At 48.0% G+C, this 26959-nt stretch overlaps 2 protein-coding genes and 1 long non-coding RNA gene across 9 annotated transcripts in view; 1 reads left to right on the forward strand and 2 right to left on the reverse strand.

Moving 5' to 3' along the window:
- LOC122692294 overlaps nucleotides 1-11261 on the forward strand; it is a 21729-nt gene extending 10468 nt beyond the window's left edge. Inside the window, exon 3 of the long non-coding RNA XR_006340624.1 lies at nucleotides 10958-11261. This is a non-coding gene — a long non-coding RNA (uncharacterized LOC122692294). The remainder of the gene's footprint in view (nucleotides 1-10957) is intronic.
- The window catches only part of HSD17B14 (hydroxysteroid 17-beta dehydrogenase 14), a 16486-nt gene extending 4634 nt beyond the window's left edge, over nucleotides 1-11852 (reverse strand). Inside the window, exons 1-6 of one of the 3 annotated variants that reach the window (XM_043899739.1) lie at nucleotides 11724-11852; nucleotides 11268-11405; nucleotides 10693-10731; nucleotides 10496-10578; nucleotides 9904-9970; nucleotides 6655-6746 (exon numbers count right to left, since the gene is read on the reverse strand). In XM_043899739.1, the coding sequence (XP_043755674.1) occupies nucleotides 6655-6746; nucleotides 9904-9970; nucleotides 10496-10578; nucleotides 10693-10731; nucleotides 11268-11355 (369 nt within the window). In that variant the 5' untranslated portion in view covers nucleotides 11356-11405; nucleotides 11724-11852. The other 2 variants (XM_043899738.1, XM_043899740.1) reach the window with 2 other exon arrangements.
- PLEKHA4 (pleckstrin homology domain containing A4) overlaps nucleotides 11843-26959 on the reverse strand; it is a 24787-nt gene continuing 9670 nt past the window's right edge. For 4 of the 5 annotated variants that reach the window (XM_043899731.1, XM_043899730.1, XM_043899729.1 and 1 more), the window contains 9 exons: nucleotides 26748-26897; nucleotides 25721-25819; nucleotides 24225-24365; nucleotides 22571-22670; nucleotides 22423-22499; nucleotides 15088-15249; nucleotides 13108-13166; nucleotides 12597-12709; nucleotides 11843-12274 (listed from right to left, as the gene is read on the reverse strand). In XM_043899731.1, the coding sequence (XP_043755666.1) occupies nucleotides 12012-12274; nucleotides 12597-12709; nucleotides 13108-13166; nucleotides 15088-15249; nucleotides 22423-22499; nucleotides 22571-22670; nucleotides 24225-24365; nucleotides 25721-25819; nucleotides 26748-26897 (1164 nt within the window). In that variant the 3' untranslated portion in view covers nucleotides 11843-12011. The remainder of the gene's footprint in view (nucleotides 12275-12596; nucleotides 12710-13107; nucleotides 13167-15087; nucleotides 15250-22422; nucleotides 22500-22570; nucleotides 22671-24224; nucleotides 24366-25720; nucleotides 25820-26747; nucleotides 26898-26959) is intronic. The other variant, XM_043899732.1, reaches the window with a different exon arrangement.

Raw genomic sequence — 26959 nt, forward strand, 5'->3', positions numbered from 1 at the left:
CTCTCATCTTTCATTTCCTCCAGGACGCCTACCATGACTTCCAGAACACACTCACTCATATAAACTCGTCTCTTGTTTATTTAGTAACAGTTGGCTGCCCTGTGACTATAAACTCCACAAGGGCAAAGACCACGTGGTGCACCCCCGCCCCCAGCCTTTGATGAGTAAATTAGATAAATGAATGGATGGGTCTCTAAGAACCTATCCAGCTCTGAGCGCTTACAACAGACACTCCAGTGCTCAAACACCTTCTGTGAACGCCCTCCTGACAAGATTCCCTTTCCTTAACTATATAAATATCCCAACCTCCTCTGGTGTTTTTTCTAACCTGGGGAATGGCTAACTTTGCGTCAGAATTCGCCAGGGAGGTCAAAGACCCAGAGATTCTGACTCAGGAGGCCTGGGCTGGGGTCCCAAGAATCAATATTTATAGAACTTGCAAGGAGGCGCTTCCCTGGTGGCCCAGGGGCTAAGACTCCAAGCTCGTAATGCAGGGGGCATGGGTTCGATCCCTGGTCAGGGAACTAGATACCTCGTGCCACAACTAAGACTCGGCACTGCCAAATAAACAAATAAATATTTTTAAAAATAAATAAAGGGCTTACAAGGGATGCTGGTGGTGGTGATGATGATGGTGATGAAGGTAATAATGACGATGGTGGGAGGATGATGGCAATGATGAAGATGGTCATGACAATGATGGTAAATGATGATGATGTTGGTGATAGTGCTGATGGAAATGATGGTGATGGTGATTAAATTGATGATGGTGGTGAAGGTGGCCATCATGGTGACGATGGATATGATGAGGCTAATGATGACAATGATGGCAACGGCAGTCATGGTGGGGATGGTCATAATGACGGTGGTGCCAAGGACAGCACCTTACGCATGTGACAAATTTCTTTGCAATAGGCACTGGGACAGAGGCAAGAACAAGCAGACAAAAGTCTTTGCCCTCTGCAAAACCAGATGCAATGGGCAGACTTTGGAGCTTGGTGTGAACAAATCAACTGTATTAATAATAAGACATTTGGGAACAACTAGGTGAATTTAAATAGGGCTTGGGCATTAAATGGTATTAAGAAATTGCTGTTCATTTTCTTAGGAGAGCTAATAGTAATTTGGTCATGTAAAAAAGTCTTAATTTTAATTTTTAACATGAAGTCAAATTTTTCATTGTTAGTCTTGCTTTCTTTTCTTTTCTTTTTTTTTTTTTTGCCACCCCAAGCCACTTGTGGGGGTTTTAGTTCCCTGACCAGGGATTGAACCTGGGCTCTTGAGTCCTAACCACTGCAATGCCAGGGAATTCCCTAAATGTATTTTTTAATTAAAACAGTATTTGGCTTTCCTTTGCCTCTTGGGAGTGGGAGGTAACTCTTGGGTTCATGTTTCCCCGTGACTCCCAGAGTGTCCCCAGGGAGTGGCCCCCACTTGCCCTGGTGATGCCCTTCATTGGCTCCCTGACAACTACTCCCCAGGCTGAAGATAGTGATTCACAGGATTGCTTTCCATCCACCCTGCCCTTCAATCCCCACCTAGGCTCTGCTTCTGGGGGAACCCCAACTAACACAGGTGTGGCCACGAAACTGTGATGATAAGAATTCTAAAAGTCTGAATAAGAAAGTTTCAACATTAGCTAAGACCATGGTATCAGTGTTAGTCTTACTGTGATTTCATAAAAGAATGTTCTTTTGGTTTTAGGAAATGCCCTCCAAAGCACTATGGGTAAAGAGACATCATACATATACTTGCGGACTCAGTTATGTCTTTGCAACCCCATGGACTGTAGCCCGCCAGGCTCCTCTGTCCATGGAATTCTCCAGGCAAGACTGCTGGAGTGAGATACCATTTCCTTCAGGGAATCTTTCCAACCCAGAGGTCGAACCCGAGTCTCTTGTAGCTCCTGCATTGGCAAGTGGATTCTTTACCACTTGCCCCACGTGGGAAGCCCTCAAAATAGATTGCAACTTATTCCCAAATACAGAGATAGAAGGATATAGCAAATGTGGTTTAAAGAAAAAAAAAGTGTTAACAACGGGGAGTCTGGATATACAGGAATTCTCTGTACTATCCTGGAAATATTCTGCACGTCTTAAGGTATGTCAAAATAAAAATAAATAAATGTTCTAATCCATTGGTAGTATTCATGAAGTTCTTACTAATGAAATTATATGATGTCCGGGTAGGGGATGGTAGAAGGCAATGGATACAACAAGCTTAACAAAGTGTTTCTAATATAATTGGACTTCCTTGATGATTGGTTAAGGCTCCCAGGTCAGGGAAGTTCCACATGTCACACAATGTGACCAAAATAAATAAAATAAAATATATTAACCTTGCAAAATATTTATAATTGCTAAGGGCAAATGGAGATGGAGGATTTCTTGGTCTTAAAATCCACCTGGGTGGTTTCTGCCCCAGGGCCTTTGCTACTCTTTTGGCAAGCAAAACGTCCTTTGTCTCTACTTCCTTCACTTCCACTCAAAGTTCAGCTCATGCGTTACCCTTTCCCTACTATTCCTCCCAGGCTTCATTTGCATGTGTATCAGAGACTGCAGACTGAGTAGCCTCCAGAAACAGGATGGAGCAAGGTTCACAAAAACAATGATACCTTGCAGAGAGTAAACTGGGTGCCAGGCATGTTCTGAGGGCTTTGTGGGTATTTAATTTAATCATATTCAATTCTCAGGACAGCCCCAGGAATTAGCTAACGCTATTCAGCTTCCTACTACAGATGAGAAAACCTAGATGCAGAGAGACTGAGTAACTTGCCCAATGTTACAAGCAAGGAGTGACAGAGAAACCGGGCAGGCAGACACCAGATCTAGACCCTCAGAGGTTTCCGCACCAGCCAGTCACAGGTAAGAGTCAGGAGGAGACCCAGGAGGGAGAACTTGGGACTGGGATACAGTGGAGAGTCAGGCCACATCTAGCAGACTGTCACCCTCCCCGTGGGTCCAGTTGGCCAAATTTCCAGGAGAAACCAGAAAACTGGTTGTTTATGAGACATTTCTCTCTCTCTCTCTTTTTTAAATGCTGATAGCTAATGAGGGAGGGAGAGAAAGAAAAAAATACATAGGGCTTCCGTAGTGGGGCCCAGTGGTAAAGAATCCACCTGCCAATGCAGAAGACACAGGTTCCATCCCTGGTGGGAAGATCCCCCCTGCTGTGGAGCAATTAGACCTTCACGCTGCAGCTACTGAAGCCCGAGGAACCTAGAGCCCATTCTCAGCAACAGGAGAAGCCACCGCAGTGAGAGGCCCTGCGCACAGCTACAGAGTCGTCCCCACTCTGCACAACTAGAGAAAAGCCTGAGCACAACAAAGACCCAGCACAGCCAAAAGAAAACTTTAATTTAAAAAAACAACAAATATATATATATATGCACACACATATCCTTTATGGGCTGTGATTTATGCCTGTGTTACTGTACAGAGGTGCTAATCTTCCTCTTATTATTATTATTATTATGCCATGCCCCACAGCTTTCAGGGTCTCAGTTCCCAGACCAAGGATTAACCCCACACCCTTGACAATGAAATCAGAGTCCTAACCACTGGACTGTCAGGGAATTCTGGCTGTGCTGTCACTCAGTCATGCCCGACTCTCTGTGACCCCATGGACTGTAGCCCGCCAGGCTCCTCTGTCCATGGGGATTATTCAGGCAAGAATACTGGAGTGCTAAAAAGAATTCATTTGAATCAGTTCTAATGAGATGGATGAAACTGGAGCCCATTATACAGAGTGAAGTAAGCCAGAAAGATAAAGAACATTACAGCATACTAACACATATATATGGAATTTAGAAAGATGGTAACGATAACCCTATATGCAAAACAGAAAAAGAGACACAGAAGTACAGAACAGACTTTTGAACTCTGTGGGAGAAGGTGAGGGTGGGATGTTTCGAAAGAACAGCATGTATATTATCTATAGTGAAACAGGTCACCAGCCCAGGTTGGATGCATGAGACAAGTGCTCGGGCCTGGTGCACTGGGAAGACCCAGAGGAATCGGGTGGAGAGGGAGGTGGGAGGGGGGATCGGGATGGGGAATACAGGTAAATCTATGGCTGATTCATATCAATGTATGACAAAACCCACTGAAATGTTGTGAAGTAATTAGCCTCCAACTAATAAAAAAAAAAAAAAAAAGAATACTGGAGTGGGTTGCTATGCCCTCCTCCAGGGAATCTTTCCAACCCAAGGATCGAACCCAGGTCTCCTGCATTGCAGGCAGATTCTTTACTGGTCTGAACCACCAGGGAAGCCCACGCATACTGGAGCGGGTAGCCTATCCCTTCTCCAGGGGATCTTCCCAACCCAGGAATCAAACCAGTGTCTCCTGCATTTCAGGCGGATTCTTCACCAGCTGACCTAGGCACCAATCTTAGAAGCTGAACAGAAATTGGGGATAGGAGCCACGGCTGACTGGTTGAGCAACAGATTATCCAGTTTCCCCAGGGATGTTTCACCTGGATCTCGGACAAGATCTGGGTAGCACTTGAGCATCCCCATGCAGGTGACCCCTGACCCACGGAGTGGGCCTCTGACCTCTGATTATATATATATATATATATATATTTTTAACATTTACTTCTTTGGCTGTGCCAGATCTTAGTTGCGTCACGTGGGTATTTTTTAGTTGGGGCCTGTGGGATCTAGTTCCCTGATGAAGGATGGAATGTGGGCCACCTATATTGGAGGTGTGGAGTCTTAGCCCCTGGACTACCAGTGAAGTTCCAGTTTATAGGGCTGTTTTTTTTTTTTTTTTTCTGAGCTCCTTTAGCCTTGGGCTGGAGGGCTCCAAACTGATGTCGTCAGGCCTCAACCCCTGCCCTAGATGCAGGGCTCCCAGGTGGGCGTTTGGTTACCATCTCTCACTCAACAGTCCCCCAGGCCACCTACTTCTCCCCCTATTGGTTCAGAAGGTAAAGAATCTGCCTGTAATGCAAGAGATCTGGGTTCCATCCCTGGGTTGGGAAGATTTCCTGGAAAAGGAAATGGCAACCCACTCCAGTATTCTTGCCTGGAGAATTCTAGAGACAAAGGAGCCTGGCGAGCTACAGTCCCTAGGGTTGCAAAGAGTCGGACACAACTGAGCCACTAACACTTTCACTTTTCACTCCAGAAAAGATAAAGGGAAGAAAAAAGTGAGGAGTCAACAAGAAGCAAGAATGGTAGAACATTGATTGTTAGCATTTGGGTGATGGGTGTGTGGGTTCAGTGATATTAATACAATTCTCTCTGTTTTCATGTGTGCTTGTAAATGCCACAAGAAAAGTTTTATAACATAGCATTTACACTTGCCCATACTTCTCGATCCCCTTACCTCCCTTCACTTTTTGGCACCACACTTATCACTCCCTGACATTATATTGTATTTCCTGGCTTACTGTCTGTCTCCCCCATGAGAATGTTGGCTCCCCAGGGTCACAGCACTTTGTCTATTTTGGTCCCTGCTGCACGGCCATTGCTTAGCATGTGTCTGGTGCTAAGTAAATGTTTGTTTAATGAGTGAATACAGAAGTATTATGATGGGGAATTCCCTGGTGGTCCAGTGGTTAGGACTCCGAGTTTCTACTGCAGAGGGCATGGGTTCAATCCCTGGTTGGGAAAATAAGATCCTGCAAGCTGCCAAGTAGCCCCCTAAAATGTATTATGATAAAAAATAGAAGTAATCAATTAATTAGAATTTATTTCTTTTATTTACTAATGATGGGGCTCCCCTGGAAGTCCAGTGGTTCACCTTCCAATGCAGGGGGTGAACGTTTGATCCCTGGTCGGAGAGCTAAGACCCCACATGCCTATCGGCCAAAAAACCAAAACATAAAGCAGAAGCAATACTGCACCAAATTCAATGAAGACTTTTTAAACGGTCTACATAAAAGAAAAAAAAAAACTTACCAAAAAAGAGAGTAAACTATAATCTTCAAAAATACTTTGATGAAAATAAGCTGTTATCATAGAGAATGAACATATAGGTGTGAAAGTGAAAGTCGCTCAGTCGTGTCTGACTCTTTGCGACCCCATGGACTCTACAGTCCATGGGATTCTCCAGGCCAGAATACTGGAGTGGGTAGCCTTTCCCTTCTGCAAGGGATCTTCCCAACCCAGGAATCGAACTGGGGTCTCCTGTTTTGCAGGTGGATTCTTTACCAGCTGAGCTGTCAGGGAAGCCCCATATAGGTGTAGATGCCACATAAGCAAGGATGATCGGTAAAGGCTTTTCTGAAGATGTGGTATTTGAACTGAGATGGTAAATAGGAGGTGGCTATAGCAAGATTCAGAGGAAAGGCATACAGATAGAGGGGGGATGCTCTTTTCTCCTAATAGCTATTCGTTGGATGGCAAAGCTGTATCTGTTACTGACTCCTTGTCCCAATCCCTCCCTCCATATCCTTAACATCCCTCACCACACCATGCTGGAAGGTTCTGGAAGGTTCCTGAGAAGACGGGACTATGTAGCCAACACGGGTAGCTTTGGCTGGATATAGGGATCTGCGGGCATTTCTTTTCTACGAAGAATGGAGCCCTTCCAGAATAAGATCAAAGCAAGGCACAGAAAACATTTGGCTCTTAGACAAAAATGGGTCTGACAAGCTCATGGTCAGGAGGTCAGCCAGGCCTGGTGGCGGGGACCCCAGCCTCACCTTGGTCAGGGTGTACGTCCCCAGCAGGTTCAGCTCCAGCAGCTGGCGAAAGCCCTGGGCGGAGGTCTCCTCGAGCCACTGTGGAGGTGGGTCTAAGGGTGGGGTGAGAGAAAGACAGAGGAGAGGATGAGGGAACCGTGAAGACAGGAGAACAGGGAAGGGAAACAGGCATGGGGGATGGAGGGCGGGGGTGAAGAGCGTGGGGGGAGTGGCAGACAAGAGGGTCAGGGTCCTGAAAAGGAAGGGAGGCTGCATAATGGTTACTAAAAGAAAAAAAAAAAAAAAAGCAATCCAGCTAGGTTAAGAAGATGGAGTTTAGGATTTCCCTGGTGGGCCGGTAGCTAAGAAGCCACCTACCAGTGCACAGGACATGGGTTCGATCCCTGGCCCAGGAAGATTCCACATGCCCAGGGCCAGCCAAGCCCACGTGCCACAGCTACTGAGCCCAGGCTGCAACTGCTGAAGCCCCAGTGCCCAGGGCCTGTGCTTCACAAGAGAAGCCTCCAACTCTCTAGTTGCAAGCACCTCAACTAGAGAATAGCCCCCTGCTTTCTGAAACTAGAGAAAGCCCTCGCACAGCAACAAAGACACAGCACTGCCAACAAAAAATAATAAAAAATTTTTAAAAGAGGTGGTTTATATGTACAAATGGAATATTACTCAGCCTTAAAAAAGGAAATACTGCCATTTGCAGCAACCTAGAGAAGATTATGCTTAGTGAAATAAGTCAGCTGGAGAAAGACAAATGCTGTATGATATCACTTGTATGTGGAATCTAACACATAATATAAATAAATGTATTAATAAATGCAAAATGGAAACAGACTCAGATATAGAAAGCAAATGTATGGTTACCAAAGGGGTGAAGGAAGGAAGGAGGGACAAATTAGGGGTATACAAGGTGAAAAAACAGAAACAGAAAACCAGGGGTATGCAAACTCCTACAGATACAAACTGCTCTGTATAAAATAGATACGCATACATTTCATACATTCAGCTCCCAACTTCAGGGCTTCTGTGGTGGCTCAGCAGTAAAGAATCCACCTGCCAATGCAGGAGACATGGGTTTGCTCCCTGATCTGGGAAGATCCCACACGTAGCAGAGCAACTAAGCCCAACCACTGAGCCTGTACTCTAGAGCCCAGGAGCCACAACTACTGAAGCCCACTCGCTCTAGAGCCTGTGCTCCACAACAAGAGAAGGCACCACAATGAGAAGCTTGAGCACTGCACCTAGAAAGGAGCCCCCAGTCTCTGAAACTAGAGAAAAATCCGTGCGTCAACAAAGACCCAGCACAGCCAATATATATATATAAACTGTTATAAGAAAAGGAAATCCTAACTTTTGAGAAGGTGGTATTTGGAGTGGGGGTCTGTGGGAGTTAAGTCATGCAGATGGAGCCTTCTTGAATGGGATTAATGCCCTCATAAAAGAGACCCCAGGGAGGTCCTTCGCTCCTTCTACCTGTGAGGCCCCAGCAAGCAGGGCCTCAGCAGACATCAAATCTGCCTCTGACTCGATCTTGGACTTCCCAGCCTCCGGAAACAAACGTTCACTGTTTAAGTCACTGAGTCCATGGTATTTCTATTATAGCAGCGTGAGCAGGCTAAGACAGAACATATATGTGTTATGTGTATAAGGAATATCATGCTCCTGCTCAGTCGCTTCAGTCATATCCAGCTCTTTGTGATCCCATGGACTGTAGCCCACCAGGCTCCTCTGTCCACGGGAGTCTCCAGGCAAGAACACTGGAGTGGGTTGCCATGCCCTCCTCCAGGGGATCCTCCCAACCCAAGATTGAACCTGAGTCTCTTGCGTCTCCTGCACTGCATTACCACTAAGCCACAGGGGAAGCCCAAATATGCACATATGTATATGTGTACAACTATATGTTTCTCTAACATAGATTATAATCTTAAATCCTAAAAATAACTCGCACTGGTGGTCTCATTTATTTCGCAAATAAGGCAATGGGGTTCAGGAGTGTAGGTGACTTGCCTGAGGCTGCCCCACTCCAGGTACCGGAGTTAGGATTCAAACCTGTCCAACTAGCCCCAGAGAGGCTCACAAGACACTGCCCTCTTCTGCCTCCGCCTCTGGGCATCTCTCTGAAAACTGAACTCAGAGGGCAGAGCATCACCTTGTTTGACCTTAGCTGGGAACATGTGCTGCTGGTGACTCAAACTTTTGCCTCTCTGAACTTGTCTGCAAATACCCAGAAAGCCCAGTGGGATTCTGAGGTTATAACCCACGCCCCCACCAAGTAGGTGAGTTCGCAAGTACAGAATCCGTGAATAAATGAGCATTAACCATATCTGCCTTTTATTGTCTATTTCCTTACTTTACAATGTGAATCCCATGAGGACAGGAAGTGCAAGTTTCTCAGTTGTGTCCGACTCGTTGCAACCCCATGGACTATATAGTCCATGAAATTCTTCAGGCCAGAATACTGGAGTGGATACCCTTTCCCTTCTCCAAGGGATCTTCCCAACACAGGGATCAACCCCAGGTCTCCTGCATTGCAGGCAGATTCTTTACCAACTGAGCTATGAAGACAGGAAAGCCTGGTGGATTTTGCTCACTGCTAAATCTCCAGTCCCCAGGACAGAAGGTGGAGTATAGTAGATGCTCAATAAATATCTGCTGAATGGATCAAGCACACGGAGAGAAAGGAGGCACTAGTATCTCTTTAAATCCTTCCAACAAGAGGAGAATGCAGCCCAGGGAGAGTAAGTCAATTGCTCAATGTTGCCCAACCAAGAAAAAAGGCTTCTTTCTACCATGGTGTGTGATCCCAGTCCAATCAGTTCGCCTCTCTGAGTCTCGGTTTAGCAATGTGAGGCATTGTTATGAAGGGTAGTCATTAAGTGGATGGCAATTTCTCTTCAAAGCCTCCACACCAAGCCCTATAAACCATGTGTGGAGAAATATCTTCCCAGTCATGGAAAAAGGGAAGGGCCATCAGCCTCACATCCTAGATAAGAAACAGGCTACAAGATGGAAGTTATTCGTCCAAGACAGTTCCCGTAATTATGAGGCTGAGCAGTTACACTGTTTAGCACAATGACCCTATAATGATGATGAGGATGGTCATTTTCGTTTTAGAAATGTAGAAACGGATGCAGAAAGGGCTAAGGGCACAGGCCTGGGGGCACACAGCAGGGGTGGAGCCAGGATTGGGGTGAGAAGCCAGGAGGTGGGCTGACACCGGTGGGGAACAGCCCTCAGGCCTCACGACTCACGACTCACGGTAGCCAGCATTGTTGACTATGCAATCCAGGCGACCGAAACGGCGGATGGTCTCAGAAACGAGGGTCTGGGGAGAGAGAGATCTTGTGAGTGAGCAGTGCTGGAACCAGGTCTTATAGAGCCAGGGGTCCCAAAGGCAAGGTGGGGACAAGAGTCACAGCTGAGGGGCCAGGGACCAGTGGGCTGGTGACATTCACACTGTGGTCCCTACCCTAGAGACCTGGGACTGGGGACAGATGTCAGAGATACTGACTAGACGGAAGGATGGAAACTGAGGAAACAGAAAAGAATCTTATAGGATGAGACCCGCTGTAAGGAATGTATTTGTCCCAATCCATGTGACAGCTCTGACAGAGCCTTGAAAGAGTGGGAGGTAAAAGCGAATCCTCCCAGGAGACACAAGACGTGGTCAGTACAGTAAGGGAAAGCCTTGAAATGATACTGAGCTGAACCGTACAATAAAGCCAGGAGAACTGGGAAAGGCAGAGGGAATGGCATGTGCAAAAGCCTTCGGGGTGGCCAGGAGAGTGGGGGCGTGGGGAGAGAGAACCAATTGGACATGGCAGGTCGTAGAGACAGAAAATAGGCTCACCCTCACATCTTCCTCCCGAGTCACGTCACAGAGCAGAAAGACAGTGCCAGGAAGCTCTCGCTCCACAGCCCTGCCCCTGGCCTCTGCAGGAAGAGAAGGGCTGGGGGTCTGGACTTCTGAGTCTGGCAGAGGAGGGGTCTGGGGGCCTGGACTCCTCCCAGGGGGTTGGGGATGAGGACTGAGGGACCTTCACTCACCATCTTTGTCACAGATAACCACCTGGGCACCGCTTTCCACTGAGAATTGGAAAAGAAGAGGTTACCACAACGAAGACCTTGGCGAAGGCCTCTGCTGCCCTCTAGTGGCCAACTGGGGTGGGTGGGGCCCGTCTCCCACTCTGCTCCCCTCGTGACCCCAAAGTCTCATGATGACTCTCTAGGACAAGGGGCAGAAGTTGTTTTTCTTTGCGGAGGGGGGGGGGGGAGCAGAAGTTTTGACAGATACTCTTCTGGGTTACTCTAGGTGCCTGCTGGGGCTTCTGAGCCTGCCTTCCTGGGTTCCAGAGTAAACCTGAAATCTGCAAGAGACATCATCCCCCAAACCGCCTGTTTTGCAGAGACTACTGAGACCACAGAAACGGCGTTTGGAAATCTGCCAAAATCCCAGGCCCTAGGCAACCACTGCCTACCTTTTCGTTCACTTTGCAAACCGGATCTTGTAAGATAAGAATCTAGACTCCAGGATGGGACCTACTTTTTCTCACACCCACAGCCCTCGGGGATCCCTCCTCTCCCAGATTCCCAATAATTAGAGCCAGCCAGACCCAACTCACCGAAAGCTCGAACGATCCCGGCTCCTATGCCGCGGCCGCCGCCGGTCACGATGACCACCTTTCCAGCATAGCGCGTTCCCATTGCCATTCCGCCAGACACCGCCTCTCCTCTGTCCCTCACTCCGGGCTTCTATCCACCTCCAAAATCGGGTGAGGTCGTGGGGTCGAATCGTAAATAGGGGCCGGATCCTGGAAGCCCGGCCCTGAGGATGGGGGTGGGGGGCGTTGCCAGGAAAGCTAGAGGCCTGGAAGCCTGGTCCCTCCCTCAGATCCAAGAGTCTGGATGCCCAGACCTTCTTCCCTCAAATTCAGGATTCCTGGCGTCCGGCCGCCCTCTGCCCTCGGACCTAAAAGTCCAGGTCCCTCGTCTTCCTTCAGGCGCAAGAATCCGGTCCCCATTCCCCTCTTCCCCCAGACCCAGTACTCCGGACCCTGAGATTTCCTGCTTTCTCATACCTACAAGTCCAAGGTCCCGGTCCCCTCCTTTGCGACCCATAAATCCACGACCCCAGCTCTAACCGCCCCGCCCCCCTCCAGAGACACCAGGGTCACAACTTCAAACAGACAAAAAGTTATTGACTAAAAAGTTCAAAGTTTTAATCCAAATTTGGACGAGTGTTGGGAAAAGCAAACTTTGGCCACAGAAACCATTTCTAGGTCACGGGAGGCGAGAGGCTCCAGATCTTCTGGTGGCCCCGCCAGGCCACGCCCTCACGCTCTGATTGGCTGCCACTTCTGAGCGGGTCAGAAGCTGGACTGCAGCAGGGTGACTCTCAGAGGCCACGCCCCCTCGTCGGGGGTCAGGGCGGGAGGGGCGGGCCCGGAATCCCAGGTCTGCTCCCAGGAGGCGGGGCCCGCGCCGCGCCCACTACCTCTGGGGGAGAAACCCGTGGAGCAGGAATTGGCTGTTGGAGGAGATCTTCGGGGTGAGGACGCCTGGGGCGTGGGATCCGACGGAGGCGGCGGCGCAGGGGGAAGAGGGTCCCCTCGAGAGTCCAAATTTCCACCTGGAGAGGAAGGATGGGGAATGAGAATGGGAAACTCAGGAATCCAGAAGTCCAGACACCACCCCCCACCCCCCGGCCTTTCCTCTCAAACCCAGGAGTCCGGCCTGCCTGCCCCCTGCTCTCCCAGACTCCGCACTCCTGCACCCCAGCCCCCTCCTGCCTGGAATCTAGCACTCGCAAGCCCTGTCCAGGCCTTTCCTCATCAAGACAAAGGATTCCCAGGGGCCCTCAGACCCCTCCCCATCACGACCTGCGATTCCAGACCTCCGACCCTCCCTCATCCCTAAAACCTAGGAGTCCTAAGTCCCCAGCTCATTCTCACCTGTCATCATTCCGCGCCACTGCGATGCCTCAGCGGCCAGGGCTTGAGAGAGGCTGAGAACTCGCTCCCGGTGCCCTTCGGATGTCAGCAAATAAGGGATGGTGTTCCTTGGGCTAGAAAAAAAAGAGTTTGGGGGAACTTCAGTTAGCCAGTACAGTGAAGGCCACAGTGCCGCGCGTGTCCTTCTGGGAGTTGTAGTCCCTAGCACGTGTCTCTAAAGGATTTTAGAGCGTGGAGCGACCCTCTTTTTTAGAAGCCCTCGTGCATTGTGGGATTTGTAGTCCAGTTGTCCGAAAATTTCTCCGATTTCCTGACAGTTGGGCGGAGTTTGATATAGAACTAGGAACTGCAGTTCTCCCCGCGAACTAGGGTTTTCTGATTCCCCAAGAACTCAACCGACTCTAAAAGATTCTGCGATCTGTACTTTAGTACTCAGGAGACATTAACAGTAATACTACTCCCCTTATCTTTGTTATTTCCCTTCTTGTTGCCGCGATCTCCAATTCCTTACCTGCTCCAGGACCCCGAACTCCTGAGCCATTTCTGGGCTCCTGAGTGTCCCAGGACAGGCTGCAAAGGAATGGGGGCATTAGAATTCCTCACCCCGGAAGTTCCCATGTTCTCATTTTGAGGGTGAAGGGGCTCAGAGGATAAAATTGCCCCAACGATACTGCTAATTCTTAACTTTACCTGAACTCCTGGGAAAGAGGGAAGAGTTTGGAAAATCACCACCCCCCAACCACTTCCCCACGCCTTTTTGCATTCTGGTAAACAGCTTCTTCATATGACTTAGATAAGCCTGATGATGTGAAATTGATATTTTAAGGCAAGACAGGAAAATTAAAGATCAAAGTCTCTGTGTGCTTGTTTGGGGCTCCTCCATCCCTAACGTGCAGTGTGCACCCGGATCACACATTAGCCAGAGCTCCTCAGAGTTGGCAGTGCTTGCTCTGTGCTGAAGATCATTTCTTTTTCCCCTTTCTTCTGACACTACCAATGTAACTTCTTAAAAGAACAGCCTTCTTTCCCAGCTCTGCAGGGGATCACAGCAACTTGCTGCTGGCTTTGCATGTGCTTCCCTAGACTGTGTATCCTTGGTGAACCTTAGGTAAAATATCACTATGTTATTTTGTTTCTCTGTTTGTTTTAACTTATCTGGCTGCATCAAGTCTTAGTTGTGGCACTTGGGATCTTCGCTGCATCATGTGGGATCTTTTGTCAGAGTGCATGGGGCTTCCCTGGGGGCTCAGTGGTAAAGAATCTGCCTGCCAATGCAGGAGACTTACTTGCTCAACAGGAGATGTGGGTTCCATCCCTGGGTCAGGAAGATTGCCTGGAGGGCTACAGTTCATGGGGTGGCAAAAGAGTGGTACACGACTCAGCAACTAAACAACAACAGATTCTGTAGTTGTGGCGTACAGGCTGAGTTGCCCAGAGACATGCGGGATCTTAGTTCCCAGACCAGGTATCAAACCCTCATCGCCTGCATTGCAAGGCAAATTCTTAACCACAGGACTGCCAGGAAAGTCCTGTCAGTATGTCATTTTGATGTTCGATCTTTTTTCTGGAAAACAGATATGAATGTGCCTCCTGACTTCTAACAGATGGTGAAACAGTTCTCAGAACTTTCTGAGAGTCTCTCTCCCAAGTTCTAATCCTGTTTGGCTCAAATAACAGTCCCCTTTTTTTCTTGTTAACTTGATTTTAATAGAATTTTCATCGACAAGATTCACAGATGAGCCCCCTGTGACAAGGCCAGAAACAGACCCTCCAAATTCACATTCCTTTTGTCATAAACGATTAATGAACTTGTTGCCCCCGAAAAACTAGCTAGACATAGAGATCAAAGTTTGATATTCAGCAGATTTGAGATGCCCCCCATTTACAAAAATAATCACAATCACAAAATCACCCCACTTGTCTAATTCCTTCCTAGAAGAGTCTTAAGATGAAATTATCCATGGGGAACTCCCTGGTGGTCCAGTAGGCAGGGCTCTGCGCTCTCACAGCCAAGTCCTCAAACATGGACTGAACCCAAGCCCTAAAATCCCACAAGCTGCACAGTGGCACAGCCTAAAACAAAAAACAAACAAAAAAACCATCCTAAAAAAAAAAAAAAAACCATCCTGCCCAGACACTCTGATCTTCAGATTGGCAGTGTTATCTCCATGGCAATAGAGTAAATACATTTTTTTCTTTTTTCTTTGCCTTTGACAACATAGTAACTGAACAGGAAAACTTGGCCTCCAATCCAGCTCTAAAACCCACTCCTCCCAGAGGAGTGAGAATGCTGGTGAGGATGGAGATGTTGCCTCTGGCCCATCCTGTTCTCCACTGATAAGGAAGACAGGATTCTGAATTTAAAACAGGTACAAGTAAACCTGATATAGAGGAAGGAAAAAATCCCCATTTTACAGAGAGGAAAACTGAGGGTCCAACCAGGAACTGAGAACCCACTGCCGCCTCACTGACCCACCCCTGTTTCCCTCACTTTTTGTTCCGCATCAGGCTGGCGTCTGGCTGGGGACAGTGTCCTCCCCAGGGTGAGGAGCCGGGGGGAGGCTGGGCGAGGAAGAGGCCGTCCACACTCTTGATTTCTTCGGATTCTCTCCAACTGCTCCTGAGCACTCATCCGGGGCCGGGCCAGGGGGACCTGGGGAGATGAGAAACATCTAGAGATTCCAACCATGGCCTCTGTTTTCTCTCTTCCCTGAACCTCTCAGCCTCCTGTGTCTTAGGCTTTCCTCATAGCTCAGTTGGTAAAGAATCCGCCTGCAATGCAGGAGACCCTGGTTCAATTCCTGGGTCAGGAAGATCCCCTGGAGAAGGGATAGGCAACCCACTCCAGTATTCTTGGGCTTCCCTGTGGCTCAGCTGGTAAAGAATCCACCGGCAATGCAGGAGACCTGGGTTCAATCCCTGGGTTGGGAAGATCCCCTGGAGAAAGGAAAGGCTACCCACTCCAGTATTCTGGCCTGGAGAATTCCTGTGTCTTGCCCTTCCCAGTAAGTTCAGCCCAGCCCTGGATCTTGAGGACTTATTTCTACACCTGGAGCCCAGGCTGTCCCTCTGCTGGATATGCTCAAGTCCTTCCATATCCCCCAAGGCTCTCAGGACAAAGGTGTTACAGTTCCTGTGAGACTGGTTGCTACCCACCTGTCTGGCCTCAACCCCATCAGCTGCCCTGTTGGAACCTGTAATGCCAGCCTGATCAACACCCACTCTTCTCTGGAGACAACAAGTCTCTTGGAAGTAATAGTCAGGACTCTGGTTTGCTCATGATTTAAAAAAAAAAAAATAAGTCTGGTTTCAATCAGCTTTGAAAACATTAACATGAAGGATGAGATTTATTGTGTAACTAGATCATCAAAGAAGATCACTTTGGGTTTGCCTGACGGAGGACTCGACAAGTTCTCTAGTGCCCTCAAAACCAGAGGGAAGAGACACACAGGGAGACTGTCCTGTGATAATTGTGGTTATCCACCACAAGCCAGGGAACTCTGTCTGAAGCTTCCAGAAGTATGATCCTGACGACACCTTGTTCTTGGGCTTAGAGCCTTAGGAACTCAAAACGCGAGAGGATGGGGATGAACGGAAGGAAAACTTGAAATCTGGAACATTCTCTATCTATCCGCTTTGCAAGGAGGCTTGCTCTGAAGAGAATGCCACGGGTGTGACCGGAAAACCATTTCCTAAGAGATCAGGCATGTAATGTGTGAGTCCAGTAAACCAGCTCAGCAGAAAAGCTGTCCAGTCAAAACGAAGGAGACAGAGATGGGATAAAATGAAGGAAGGCTGTTGGACATCTGGGATGCTCTGAGCAGGAAAGGGGCCAACAGAGCAACAAACATGTGTTATCCTTCAGGAAAGGGGGTAATTTGGACACAGATTGCACCTAGGGAGAACGCCAGGTGACAGGTGAAGTCATGTTGCCGCAAGCTGAGGAAGTGATCCCTCCCTAGCGCCTTTAGAAGTCGCGTGGCCCCCCTGTGGACACCTAGATTTCAGGCTTCTAGCCTACAGAACTGCAAGACAATACATTTATTGTTTAAGCAAAAAACAAAGGGAAGGGGGTGGGGAGAGAACTGACTGCAGTCCCCAGTTAGAAAATTCTAGGCAGACAGCTTGGATCTTGTTTATTGTAGGACCAATCACTGCAGTTTACTCGCTTTGATTTGATCGATCCTGGGTCACACGCCCACCTGGAAACTGGCCCTATGTTTTTGTTTTTTCCTGTCCAGCCGTGGGGCTTGTGGGACCTCTGTTCCCAAGGATCGAATGTGCGCCTCTGCAGTGAAAGCGAGGAGTGTTTGTTAAACACAGGACTGCCAGGGAGTTCCCCGGCCCTGTCACCTACTTCTTCACAACAGGCTAGACCATAAAGTCTCCCCCAGGGCCAAACTGAAACTTTTACACATCCACTTGTTTCAGAGACAGCCCACATGGGTGGATATTTTTAGCCATTTGGAGCTTGTCTGCTTTAAATTCTTCCTGAAGTTGTAACCAGCATCTGGAGCCATAAGCAGGATTAACTTGTAGCTATAAAAGCCCCACCCAGCCACCCCCACAACAGGCTGCTGCCCTTAGGAAACTCCCCTCTGTGCTGCCAAGCACATCACCTAGATCCTTAAGCCCCTTCTCCAATCTCTTTCTCTCCTGGGAGTCCCCTTGTCCCCGGCCTCTCTCCTCCTGGGCGGTGGCCCCCACGCAGTAATGTCCGGAGGGTCCCTTGCTGTGAGGGACTTATTCCATGAGCAAACCATCAGCCGTGGACCAACTAAAACCCTTTGTGCTCCTGCCACCTACTGGTACATCTTTCCTTGCTCAGTTCTGAAATTCCTGAATTCCCTTGCCCCACCCCTATGTAAGCTGCCCATAGGGTTGGGGGAAGAGACATTCCCAAGATTATTATTATTATTATTATTATTATTTTTGGACATGTGACATCGCATCGCATCGGTTAGTTCCTGGACCAGGGATTGAACCTGAGCCCCCTCCACTGGAAACGCGGGATCTTCACCACTGGACCTTCACCAGGGAAGTCCCCCACGATGTTACTTGGTGCAGCCCCAACCTGATGGCTCAAATGGCAAAGAAGCTGCCCGCAATGCGGGAGATGCAGCTTCAATTCCTGGGTCTGTAATATCCCCTGGAGAAGGGAATGGCTGCCCACTCCAGTATTCTTGCCTGGAAAATTCCATGGACAGAGGAGCCTGACGGGCTACGGTCCAGGAGGTTGCAAAGAATCGGACACAACTGAACGACGAACACTTTTCAGCAATCCTTAACACACACCACTGAAAATAGTTCTTCTCTTCCTAAGAAAGGCCAGATTGAATATTTGGTTTCCACCCGACAGTAAGGAAGCACCAGAAACGCTTTTAAACCTATTCCAATAAGCAGTTATAACTGGCATTCCCCCGCTCCCCTCCATCACCCTAAAAGCCAGCCAATCAGCGCTGGCCCTGCGTAGAACCACCCCTCAACACTCCAGACTCCGCAAGCCCACCCGTGTCCCAACTAGACGCGTATGACATCAACTCTTTGCTTTGCTCAGATCGCTGTGTCTTACAAGAGGTCTGTCTTGGCTGTGCTGTGCTGTCGCTCAGTCGTATCCGACTCTGCAACCCTTTAGACTGTAGCCCACCAGGCTCCTCTGTCCATGGGATTCTCCAGGCAAGAATACTGGAGTGGGTTGCCATGCCCTCCTCCAAGGGATCGTCCCAACCCAGGGATCGAACCCAGGTCTCCCACATTGCAGGCGGCTTCTTTACCATCTGAGCCACCAGGGAATAAATTCAGCTTTGTTTCCTATACAAAGCAGCTGCTTTTTCCCTTATCTGCTCCATGCCTTTGCATGCATAGCCTGTTCCCCTTTGAAGTACTGTTTCCTGCACAGCCAAAGTGTTTTCATTCATCCAGACACAGCTAATTGTTGTCGTCCTCGTTTAGCCGCTAAGTCATGTCCAACTCTTTTGCTTACCTAACCTTATGCTGAGTTCCCCTAGAAAATAGCTTAACTCTGTTAGCTGTGTGTAAGGATTGCATTCATGCCTCTCTCCCATCAGACTCCAGCATCAGGAGTAATTCCTGGCAGGTCCCCCAACACCTTCCACACAGGCTGGCCCCTAGAAAATCAGAATCTTGAACAAATAAGGGGATTTGGGATTTCTTCCTGCACGCGCCAAAGTTTAGGGGGAAAGGGAGAAACAGCAACTCCTCTTGACACTGTACTTGGATTGGTCATCTGCTGAGGGCTTAGTGGGCATCAGAATGGTCCTGCCAAGTCCAGCAGCCATACTTTTCCTGCAGGATCTGTTTGCCAGCTTCAGGATGGGGGGAAGCCACAGAAAAATGGGGTTAGTATGGACTTAACCACTGGCAGTCCTGTGGTTAAGACTCTGTGCTTTCAATTCAGGGGGCACCAGTTCAATCTCTAGTTGGGGAACTAAGATCCCACATGCAACGTGGCATGGCCAAAACAACAACAACAACAAACAAACAGCAACAACAAAGTTGAAAAAGAAACTAGAGATTGTGAGGCAGAGATTCACTACACTGGCAAACTCAGAAACGTAGGTCCTTGAAAATAGGACGTGGTCTGGGGATCTTGCCTTGTAGGGCCTGGCAGTCAGGAAGGGTCTGAGAAATTCACTGACTTGAACTCAACTACCTTCAGTTGGTGGATGGCATTCCGGAGATCAGAGCTCTGTGCTCCCAAGAGGCCATGTGCAGTTGTATGGGTTGCTCACTGCCCAAGGGTTGAGCCCTCCATTGATGGCTCCAGGTTCTGCCCACATAGAAGGGGGCGCCTGTCTCTAATTCACAAAAAGGTATCCTGTAGGCTAATAGAAGCCCTGGCTTCCTAAATCCCCACTTCAGTCTAGACTTTACACCAGCTTTGTCCTGCTTTGCCATGGATAAATTCTTTGCCATGGATTCATTCTTCAGGATCTGTCTGCCTCCAGGAAACAATCCCCAACATGCCCAGGTTGCCTGGAAGCTGTCCCCTAAAGTCCCCAATGATTTGTGTTTGCAAGATTTTCGATCTTCACTGTGTCACATGGAAACTTCAGTTGCAGCATGGGAAGTCTCCTAGTTTGGGCATGCAAACTCTTAGCTGTGGCATGCAGGATCTAGTTCCCTGACCAGGGATGGAACCTGGGCCCCCTGCATTGGGAGCACAAGTCTTAGCACTGGACCACCAGGGAAGTTCCCGACCCCTGCTCTTTTTACCCAAGGTGAGCAGGTAAAACTGGACGCTCCCACTGGTCCCAGCAATGACTTGCTCCGTGAGCGCTGGTGGGAGACAAAGAAACCGAGGCTGTGGCTCGAGATTCTGAAATGGGAGATTACAGCGATGCTGTTGACGACCTTGGGGCTACAGGGTGGAAACTCCCCACAGACAAAATGATGAAATGAACAGTCAGTTCAATGCTGACCTTCAGCAGTTTGTGTTTATGAGCAACCAAGAGACTCTAACCAGTGTACTCAGTTAAAAGGACAGGGCCCAGACAAGACCCTTTATTAAGGAGCAGACAAGGGAATTCCCAGTGGTTAGGACTTGGCACTTTCACTGCTGTGGCCTGTTTGGGGAAGTAAGCAGCTTGGGGCGGGGGGGGGGGGGGGGGGGGGGGGGGCGGGGAAACACAGATGACACAGCAAGAAACTCTACAGAGGTCACCTGCTTCATCCTCAGGAATCCCCCGCCCCCGGTCCTGCCTCTTATGTCCAACTTGATGATGGCACTGCTGGCCTGACCAATGACCTCTGTCCCCAGAGTCCTCAAGCCACCAGATGTCATATGCATTCACTGCGTATGAATAGTTAGGTTCTTGGCTTCCTTTGTACTTGGATGTGTGACATGTTTACTAAACCTTTTCCTGAGGAAAAAAAAAAAAAGCAGCTGATATTATAATCTATTTTTATTCCACTGACTCCTTCACTTAAGTAATTCACTGCTCTGCTTTTAGCTTGACATTTAAATGGCGGTATTATTTATAGCTTTTATCCCATTTCATATGCAGATTCATACATTTTATTAGAGAAATGGTAATGTATTTGATGAAGCATATGCTCCAGAGAGAGTAGGGCATGGTAACCCACTCCAGTATTTTAGCCTGGAGAATCCCATGGACAGAGAAGCCTGGCGGGCTACAGTCCATGGGGTCGCACAGACTTGAAAACAACTGAAGCGACTTAGCACGCATACACACGCTGCTCCAGACACACACAGTACACAGTATAAGCACCAAATTACCAGTCTAGAATCTGCAAAATTTTGCATTTTAAACCTCCGAATTCCCTGGAGGCTCAGTGGTTAGGACTTGGCTCTCTCGCCACTGGGACTGGGGTTCCAACCCTGGTCCTGGAACTAAGAACTGGCAAGCCCGTGGTGGGCAGCCAAAACAAAAACAAAAATGGCATCTGAGGTCCCAAGGGTTTTTAATAAAGTTTGAAAACCCAGTATATCTAGAATCTGACTCCCTCTTGATGTCTCCACTTCTAAGTTAGTGCAAACAACTGTTATCCGTCCCCCCCAAATATCCCACTGGCCCCATCAACCCTGACCCAGGCCGCATCCACACAGTCCATTCCCTCAAGTGGCCGCCAGAGGGCGCCAGTTTCCATTTATGGAAACTCCCGCTCCTCTGCTCAGAACTCTCCATGGCTCCAGCTTACCCAGTGTTAAAGTTAAGTCCTCACGTTGGACCACAAGGCCCAGCACGGATCTGCCCCTATTACCTCTCTGTCCTCATCAGCACCCCCTCCCCCTTACTCGGTTACTCGGTTCCACCCACATTGACTTCCTAGCTGCTCCTCCAGCACGCCAGACTCTCCAGCCCCAGAACCTCAGCACACACTCTTCCCTTTGCCTCTAACGCTCTTCCACCAGACATCCCCAGGGCTCCCTCCCTGACAGAAGCCTCCGCAGACCAAAACAGTTACAACTCCATCCCTTCGCCAATGTTCCAAGTCCCATCCCCAGGCTGTTTTTATTTATTTAGCACTTACATAAAATAATGTATAGTCAATTATTTATATTTACCCCTTCCCACTAGAATATTAGATTCATGAGAGAAGGATGTTTTTTCTCCTCTTGCTCACATTTGGGTCCTGAGTGAACTTTCCTGAATGATGAAAATATTCTATATTTTCACTATTCAACAGGTTAGTTGCTGGCCATGTGTATCTCCTGAATACTTGAATTCCTCAAATGAAAGTGATTTTTTATTTTATTTCATTTAAATTCATTTAAATTTAAATAGCCTCGTGTGGCTACTGGCTACCTTATTAGATAGCAAAGTCTTAGTCACTAAGTCATGTCCGACTCTTTGTGACCCCATGGAATGTAGCCCACCAGGCTCCTTTGTCCATGGGATCTTCCAGGCAAGAATACTGGAGTGGGTTGCCATTTCCTTCTCCAGTTAGATAGCAAAGAGGGCATTTAATAAATATCTGTTGAATGAATGATTGATAAATGAATGAATGAATGAATGAAGTGCTTGCTCTAAGGCACTACTTTCAAACTTTAGGGGCATTCATCTAGTTTGACTCTTCACATCAGCTCTGGGTGGTAGACACGGCTATCAGCTCCATTTTGCAGATGAGAAAATGGAGGCAGAGAGGTTTCTTAACCAACCCAAAGTCACACAAGTTAGAAGTGGCAGAGACAAAATTCAGTTCCAGTGCTCTTAACAAATCTCACTCTCTCTGCTCTGGGGTGTGGCTTAGAACACTCCTCTCCCAGATGTTTCCCCGAGTAGGGGATCTGTGGTGGGCAAAGGGTTACGATGGACCCGAGGAGAGCGGATGGACTGCCTACCTTAGTTCCTGGCTGAGGGGAAGTGGGACGGCGACCCTCAGGACTGGAAGCCCGGGAGACCCTTGGAGATCCAATTCCTGGAGGGGCAGAATGGGATGGGTGAGGCTGCAGAATGCCGAGTGAGTCCCTCCCAACCCCAGATGCTCACCTGAGCGAGGGCTGGTGAGCTCTCTGTCGCCCCCTGGGGGCCTCCCCCAGTCAGCCTCGGGGGACCGGGATGCGCTCAGTTCCAAGGACTCCGTCAGGCTCTGGAGAGGTCAGGAAAGGGGATAATAGATCACTAGGACTACAGTTTTCAAGCACTTAGCAGTAGAGACACTACATAAGCAGGATTAAGATTGAAACCAGGAGCCAGACCTCGTTTTCAAACCTCAGCTCTGCCATTTTGCTTGCTGTGTGACCTTGGGCAAGTTACTTTCCCTCTCTGTGCCACATTTCACCTTTTGACACGAGGACCAAATGGATACAAGTAAGGCCCTTAGAACAGTGCCTGGCACATAACAAGTCTTTACAACCTGTGAGGGGGGGTTAATTAATTAATTAATTTTGGTTTTTCTGGACCTTCGTGGCTTTGCCTAGACTTTCTCTAGTTGCAGTGAGTGGGGGCCACTCTCTAGTTGCAGAGCACAGGCTCTAGATGGCACAGACTTTAGTAGTTGGAGTACTTGGGCTTAGTCACCCAAAAGCATATGGAATCCTCCCGAACCGGAGACAGAACCCACGTCTCCTGCCCTGGCAGGTGAATTCTCAACCACTGGACCACCAGGGATCCCCACACTGGTCCACGTGTGAGGTTTCATAATGACTATGCACCTGGCATGGTGTCAAACACTTTACCAGAATTATCTCATTGAATCCCCTCAGCAAATGTATGAGATGCTATTATTATCCCTATTTGACAGATGGGGAAACTGAGGCTCAGAGAATGAGGTCAGTGACTGATGTCACAAAGACAGCAGAGGTGAGATCAAAACCCAGGTCTCCCAGATACATGACCTGATGATCAGGCTTGGCAACAGTTCTACTCAGCTATGACCACAATGGCTCCTGGGTCCTGAGGGCTTACTCTATGTCAGGCACTGTCTAGTCACACTGTCTTCCTTCTAAAGAACCCTGCAGGAGAAGGAGATGGCAACCCACTCCAGTGTCCTTGCTTGGGAAATCCTATGGGGTGTCTGGTGTGCTACGGTCCATGGAGTCACAAAAGGGTTGGACGCAGCTTAGCGACTAAACAACAACAAATGGCAGTTCTAGCCAAAGTATGAGAATAAAAACTTGTAAGGAATTGGGGGTTGGGGCTGAAACCAAAATCCTATTGTCTACAGATGCGAATGTCTATTTAGAAAAACCAAAATAAACTGCAAGCAAATATTTAAACTAAAAAAAAAAAAAGAACCCTGCAGGGTAGGGATTAACATCAGTGCTATCTGGTAAATGTTTAACAAAAGGCCTCTGGAAAAAAAGAACCCTCCTTTGCAGCAGTTTGCCAATTTCCATGGTGTAAATACTCCCGCCATAGTCAATTTCAAGCTACTGACATGTCATCACTGAGTGTGGAGTTGAGATGCAGGCAACTGGATCTTGTGAGGTGTTCACAACTCACCAAGTTGTTGTGTTGTGGTCCAGCACACCTCTGGACTATGACCATAATACCAAATAAGGAAATAGAAGCTTCCAAAGCTTAGGATATGAACCTGAGGTTGGTTAGCCAATCAAGAGTGAAAGAGGTGAGTGGGTAATGGGTTAGGCCAGGGGCAGACGGGACAGGAAACTGGAGGTGGGAAAGATGTGTGTGGCCTCACCTCCCTCTCTGAGGACTCCTCGCCTTGGAGAGCAGGGGATGGGGAGTCAGGCTCAGTGTTGGAGGGTGGCTTCTGGGGGCCCCCCAGACCTGCCAGCGTGTCTTCCACCATCCACAGTTGCTGCTGAGCAGATGCTCTGTCCTGGAGAGAGGAAAGGAATTTGTTACTCAAAGGTGGGAAAATGCAAGGAGGGATAAAGTTGATAAGCCATGGAAAGGGTCTGAAATCTCCCCATTCTACTGACCCATTACTGTTTATCATAAATATTGTCTTTTTCTGCACTGTTCTGCAGTGTTACCTCTGTTGTAAATAAGTGACCATATAAGTAAATACGAGTCTGTTCCTGAATATTCTATCCCTTTAAGTCTATTTGTCTAAATTTGTGTCAGTACTGCACTGCCTTCTTGTTAACTGTAGCTTTAAGGTCAGACACTATCCAGTTGTGTTAGTCCTCGGGCTTTGTTCTTGGAGGCTGCCTTGGCTTACTCTCGGCCTTCTGCACGTCTAGATACAATTTAAAGTCAGTTCGTCAATCTCCACATATTGTATCGGGACAGCAGATCCCCACTGGGGAAGTCAGGCTGCAGAGACCACGTCTTTATACTACTGTATTTCCTATCCATACACATGGTACATCTCTCCATTTGTATAGGCCTTCTTTAATTTCTCTCAATGACATTTTGTGGCTTTCAGAGTAGATGTCTTGCATATCTTTCATTAGACTTCTTTCAGATAGTTAATTTGTTTATGTTAATTGTAAACACTAGTGTTTATTTATTTTCTAATTGTTTGGTATTAGCAAACAGGAAGATGATTTTTGTACATTATTCTTGCCTTCAGTTACCTTGCTGGATTTGCTTATGCTAACAGTTTATCTGGAGATTATTTTGGATTTTCTACATATACAATTTCGACATCTGTAAGTAATAATAGCTTTACTTTTTCCTCTTTGGTCCTTATACCTTTGATTTATTTGTTAGACTCACCTGTACTGTTTAGGATCCCTGGTACAATGCTAACTGGAACTGGCAATAACATACATCTGGCCTTATTCCGAATATTGGGGGAAAGATTTCAGTATTTCACTGTCAACAACAATGCTTTGTTGTAGGTTTGTTATAGGTGCCTAATCAGGTTAAAGAAGTAGTTTATATTCCTACTTTGCCGAGAGATTTTATCATGAAAGGATATTGAAAGTGAAAGTGAAAGTGAAGGTGGCTTAGTCGTGTCCGACTCTTTGTGACCCCATGGACTATACAGTCCATGGAATTCTCCAGGCCAGAATACTGGAGTGGGTAGCCTTTCCCTTCTCCAGGGGATCTTCCCAATCCAGGAATCGAACCGAGGTCTCCTGCATTGCAGGCAGATTCTTTACCAACTGAGCTATGAGGGAAGCCCCTGAAAGGATATTACATTTTATCAATGTTTTTCCTGCATTTATTGAGATGACCAAGTGAACTTGGGAGAGCAAGGTGGGGCTTGGGGCAGGGGTGCACCTGGGGGGACCCGAGGTGCAGCAGGTACTCCAGGGTCTCTCTCAAGGTGCTCAGCTCCTGCTCCAGGCCGCTGTACGTGTCCCAAACACGCTCTCGCTCCTAAGGTCCCAGAAAAAGAGAGACACAGTTAGCATGCCCACCCACCATATCTTTCCCCATTCTATCTTTTCCTAGCTGAGCAGGAGGAAGTGTCCCCTGGGGCTATATGGACTACAATCCCAAGGGCCTCCTTGCTCAGACTACTGGGAACCCCAGCGTCTATATGGAACCTGCCACTCCAAAGAACAGCTAGTGCAGACACAGAACAGCTTTTCCTGAATCTTCTGAATGACCTCTGCACTCCTCTAGGGCGACAGAGTCCACAGATCTAATGAATTCTTGGAACAGACAAAGCCACAAACCTTACGCCCCACTGGGCAGCAGAAACTTCTTTGCCAGTACCAATAACAACAAGAGCAGCTAACACTTATTCAGCACTTACTTAACATTATTTGGCTCATTAACTTGGCACTGTTCTTAGCTCTCACTTAATTTTTGTGAGGTAGGTACGATCAATGTCTCCATTTTACAGTAACAATGATTACAGCTAACACAAGTAATGCTTACCATATACTAGGTGCATAAGTGTTAAATATTCTGTGATTCGTTTACATATACTTATGAAATCTTCACAATGGCCATAAGAAGTAAATATTACTTTTATCATCTCAAGTTTACAGATTTGGGATCTAAGGTCCAGAGAGGTTAAGTAACTTTTCTAAGGTCAGACAGCAACTGTGAGTGGGAGCTGAGATTCAAAGCCAGGAAGTCCACATCGAAATCACCCCTTTTAAATGGCTAAATTAAATTCTGCTGTTTCTTGGCTGCTTGCACCTCACCCTCTAGGACTGTCAAGATCGTTGGTTTCAAACAGAGGGGGAGTCTCAAGAACTACCTTCCCAAGAGTCTTTGGGGGAAAGTTCCCTTTAGTAACAACTTGTGGAGTCCTGGGGTCTCCTAGGAGGTATGTCCCCTCTCAGATGCTCACCTGGGTCAGGTGACAGAGAGTGGCCCTCACACTGACTAATCGGTCCTGCAGGAGGCGCTGGTGCCCCCAAGCCCTCCCGGGAGCTGCGGCTTCCCTGGTTGTTTGGCCCAGCTGCTGTCGGGTCAATTCCAGGGCTGCTTCTAATTGCTCCTGCACCAAGAGAGAAGATGGTTAGACTTCTGAAACCATACCCAGCCTTAGGACAAGAGAAA

The sequence above is a fragment of the Cervus elaphus genome, chromosome 4 (assembly GCF_910594005.1).
Source record: "Cervus elaphus chromosome 4, mCerEla1.1, whole genome shotgun sequence".
In the NCBI taxonomy this organism is placed as follows: Eukaryota; Metazoa; Chordata; class Mammalia; order Artiodactyla; family Cervidae; genus Cervus; species Cervus elaphus.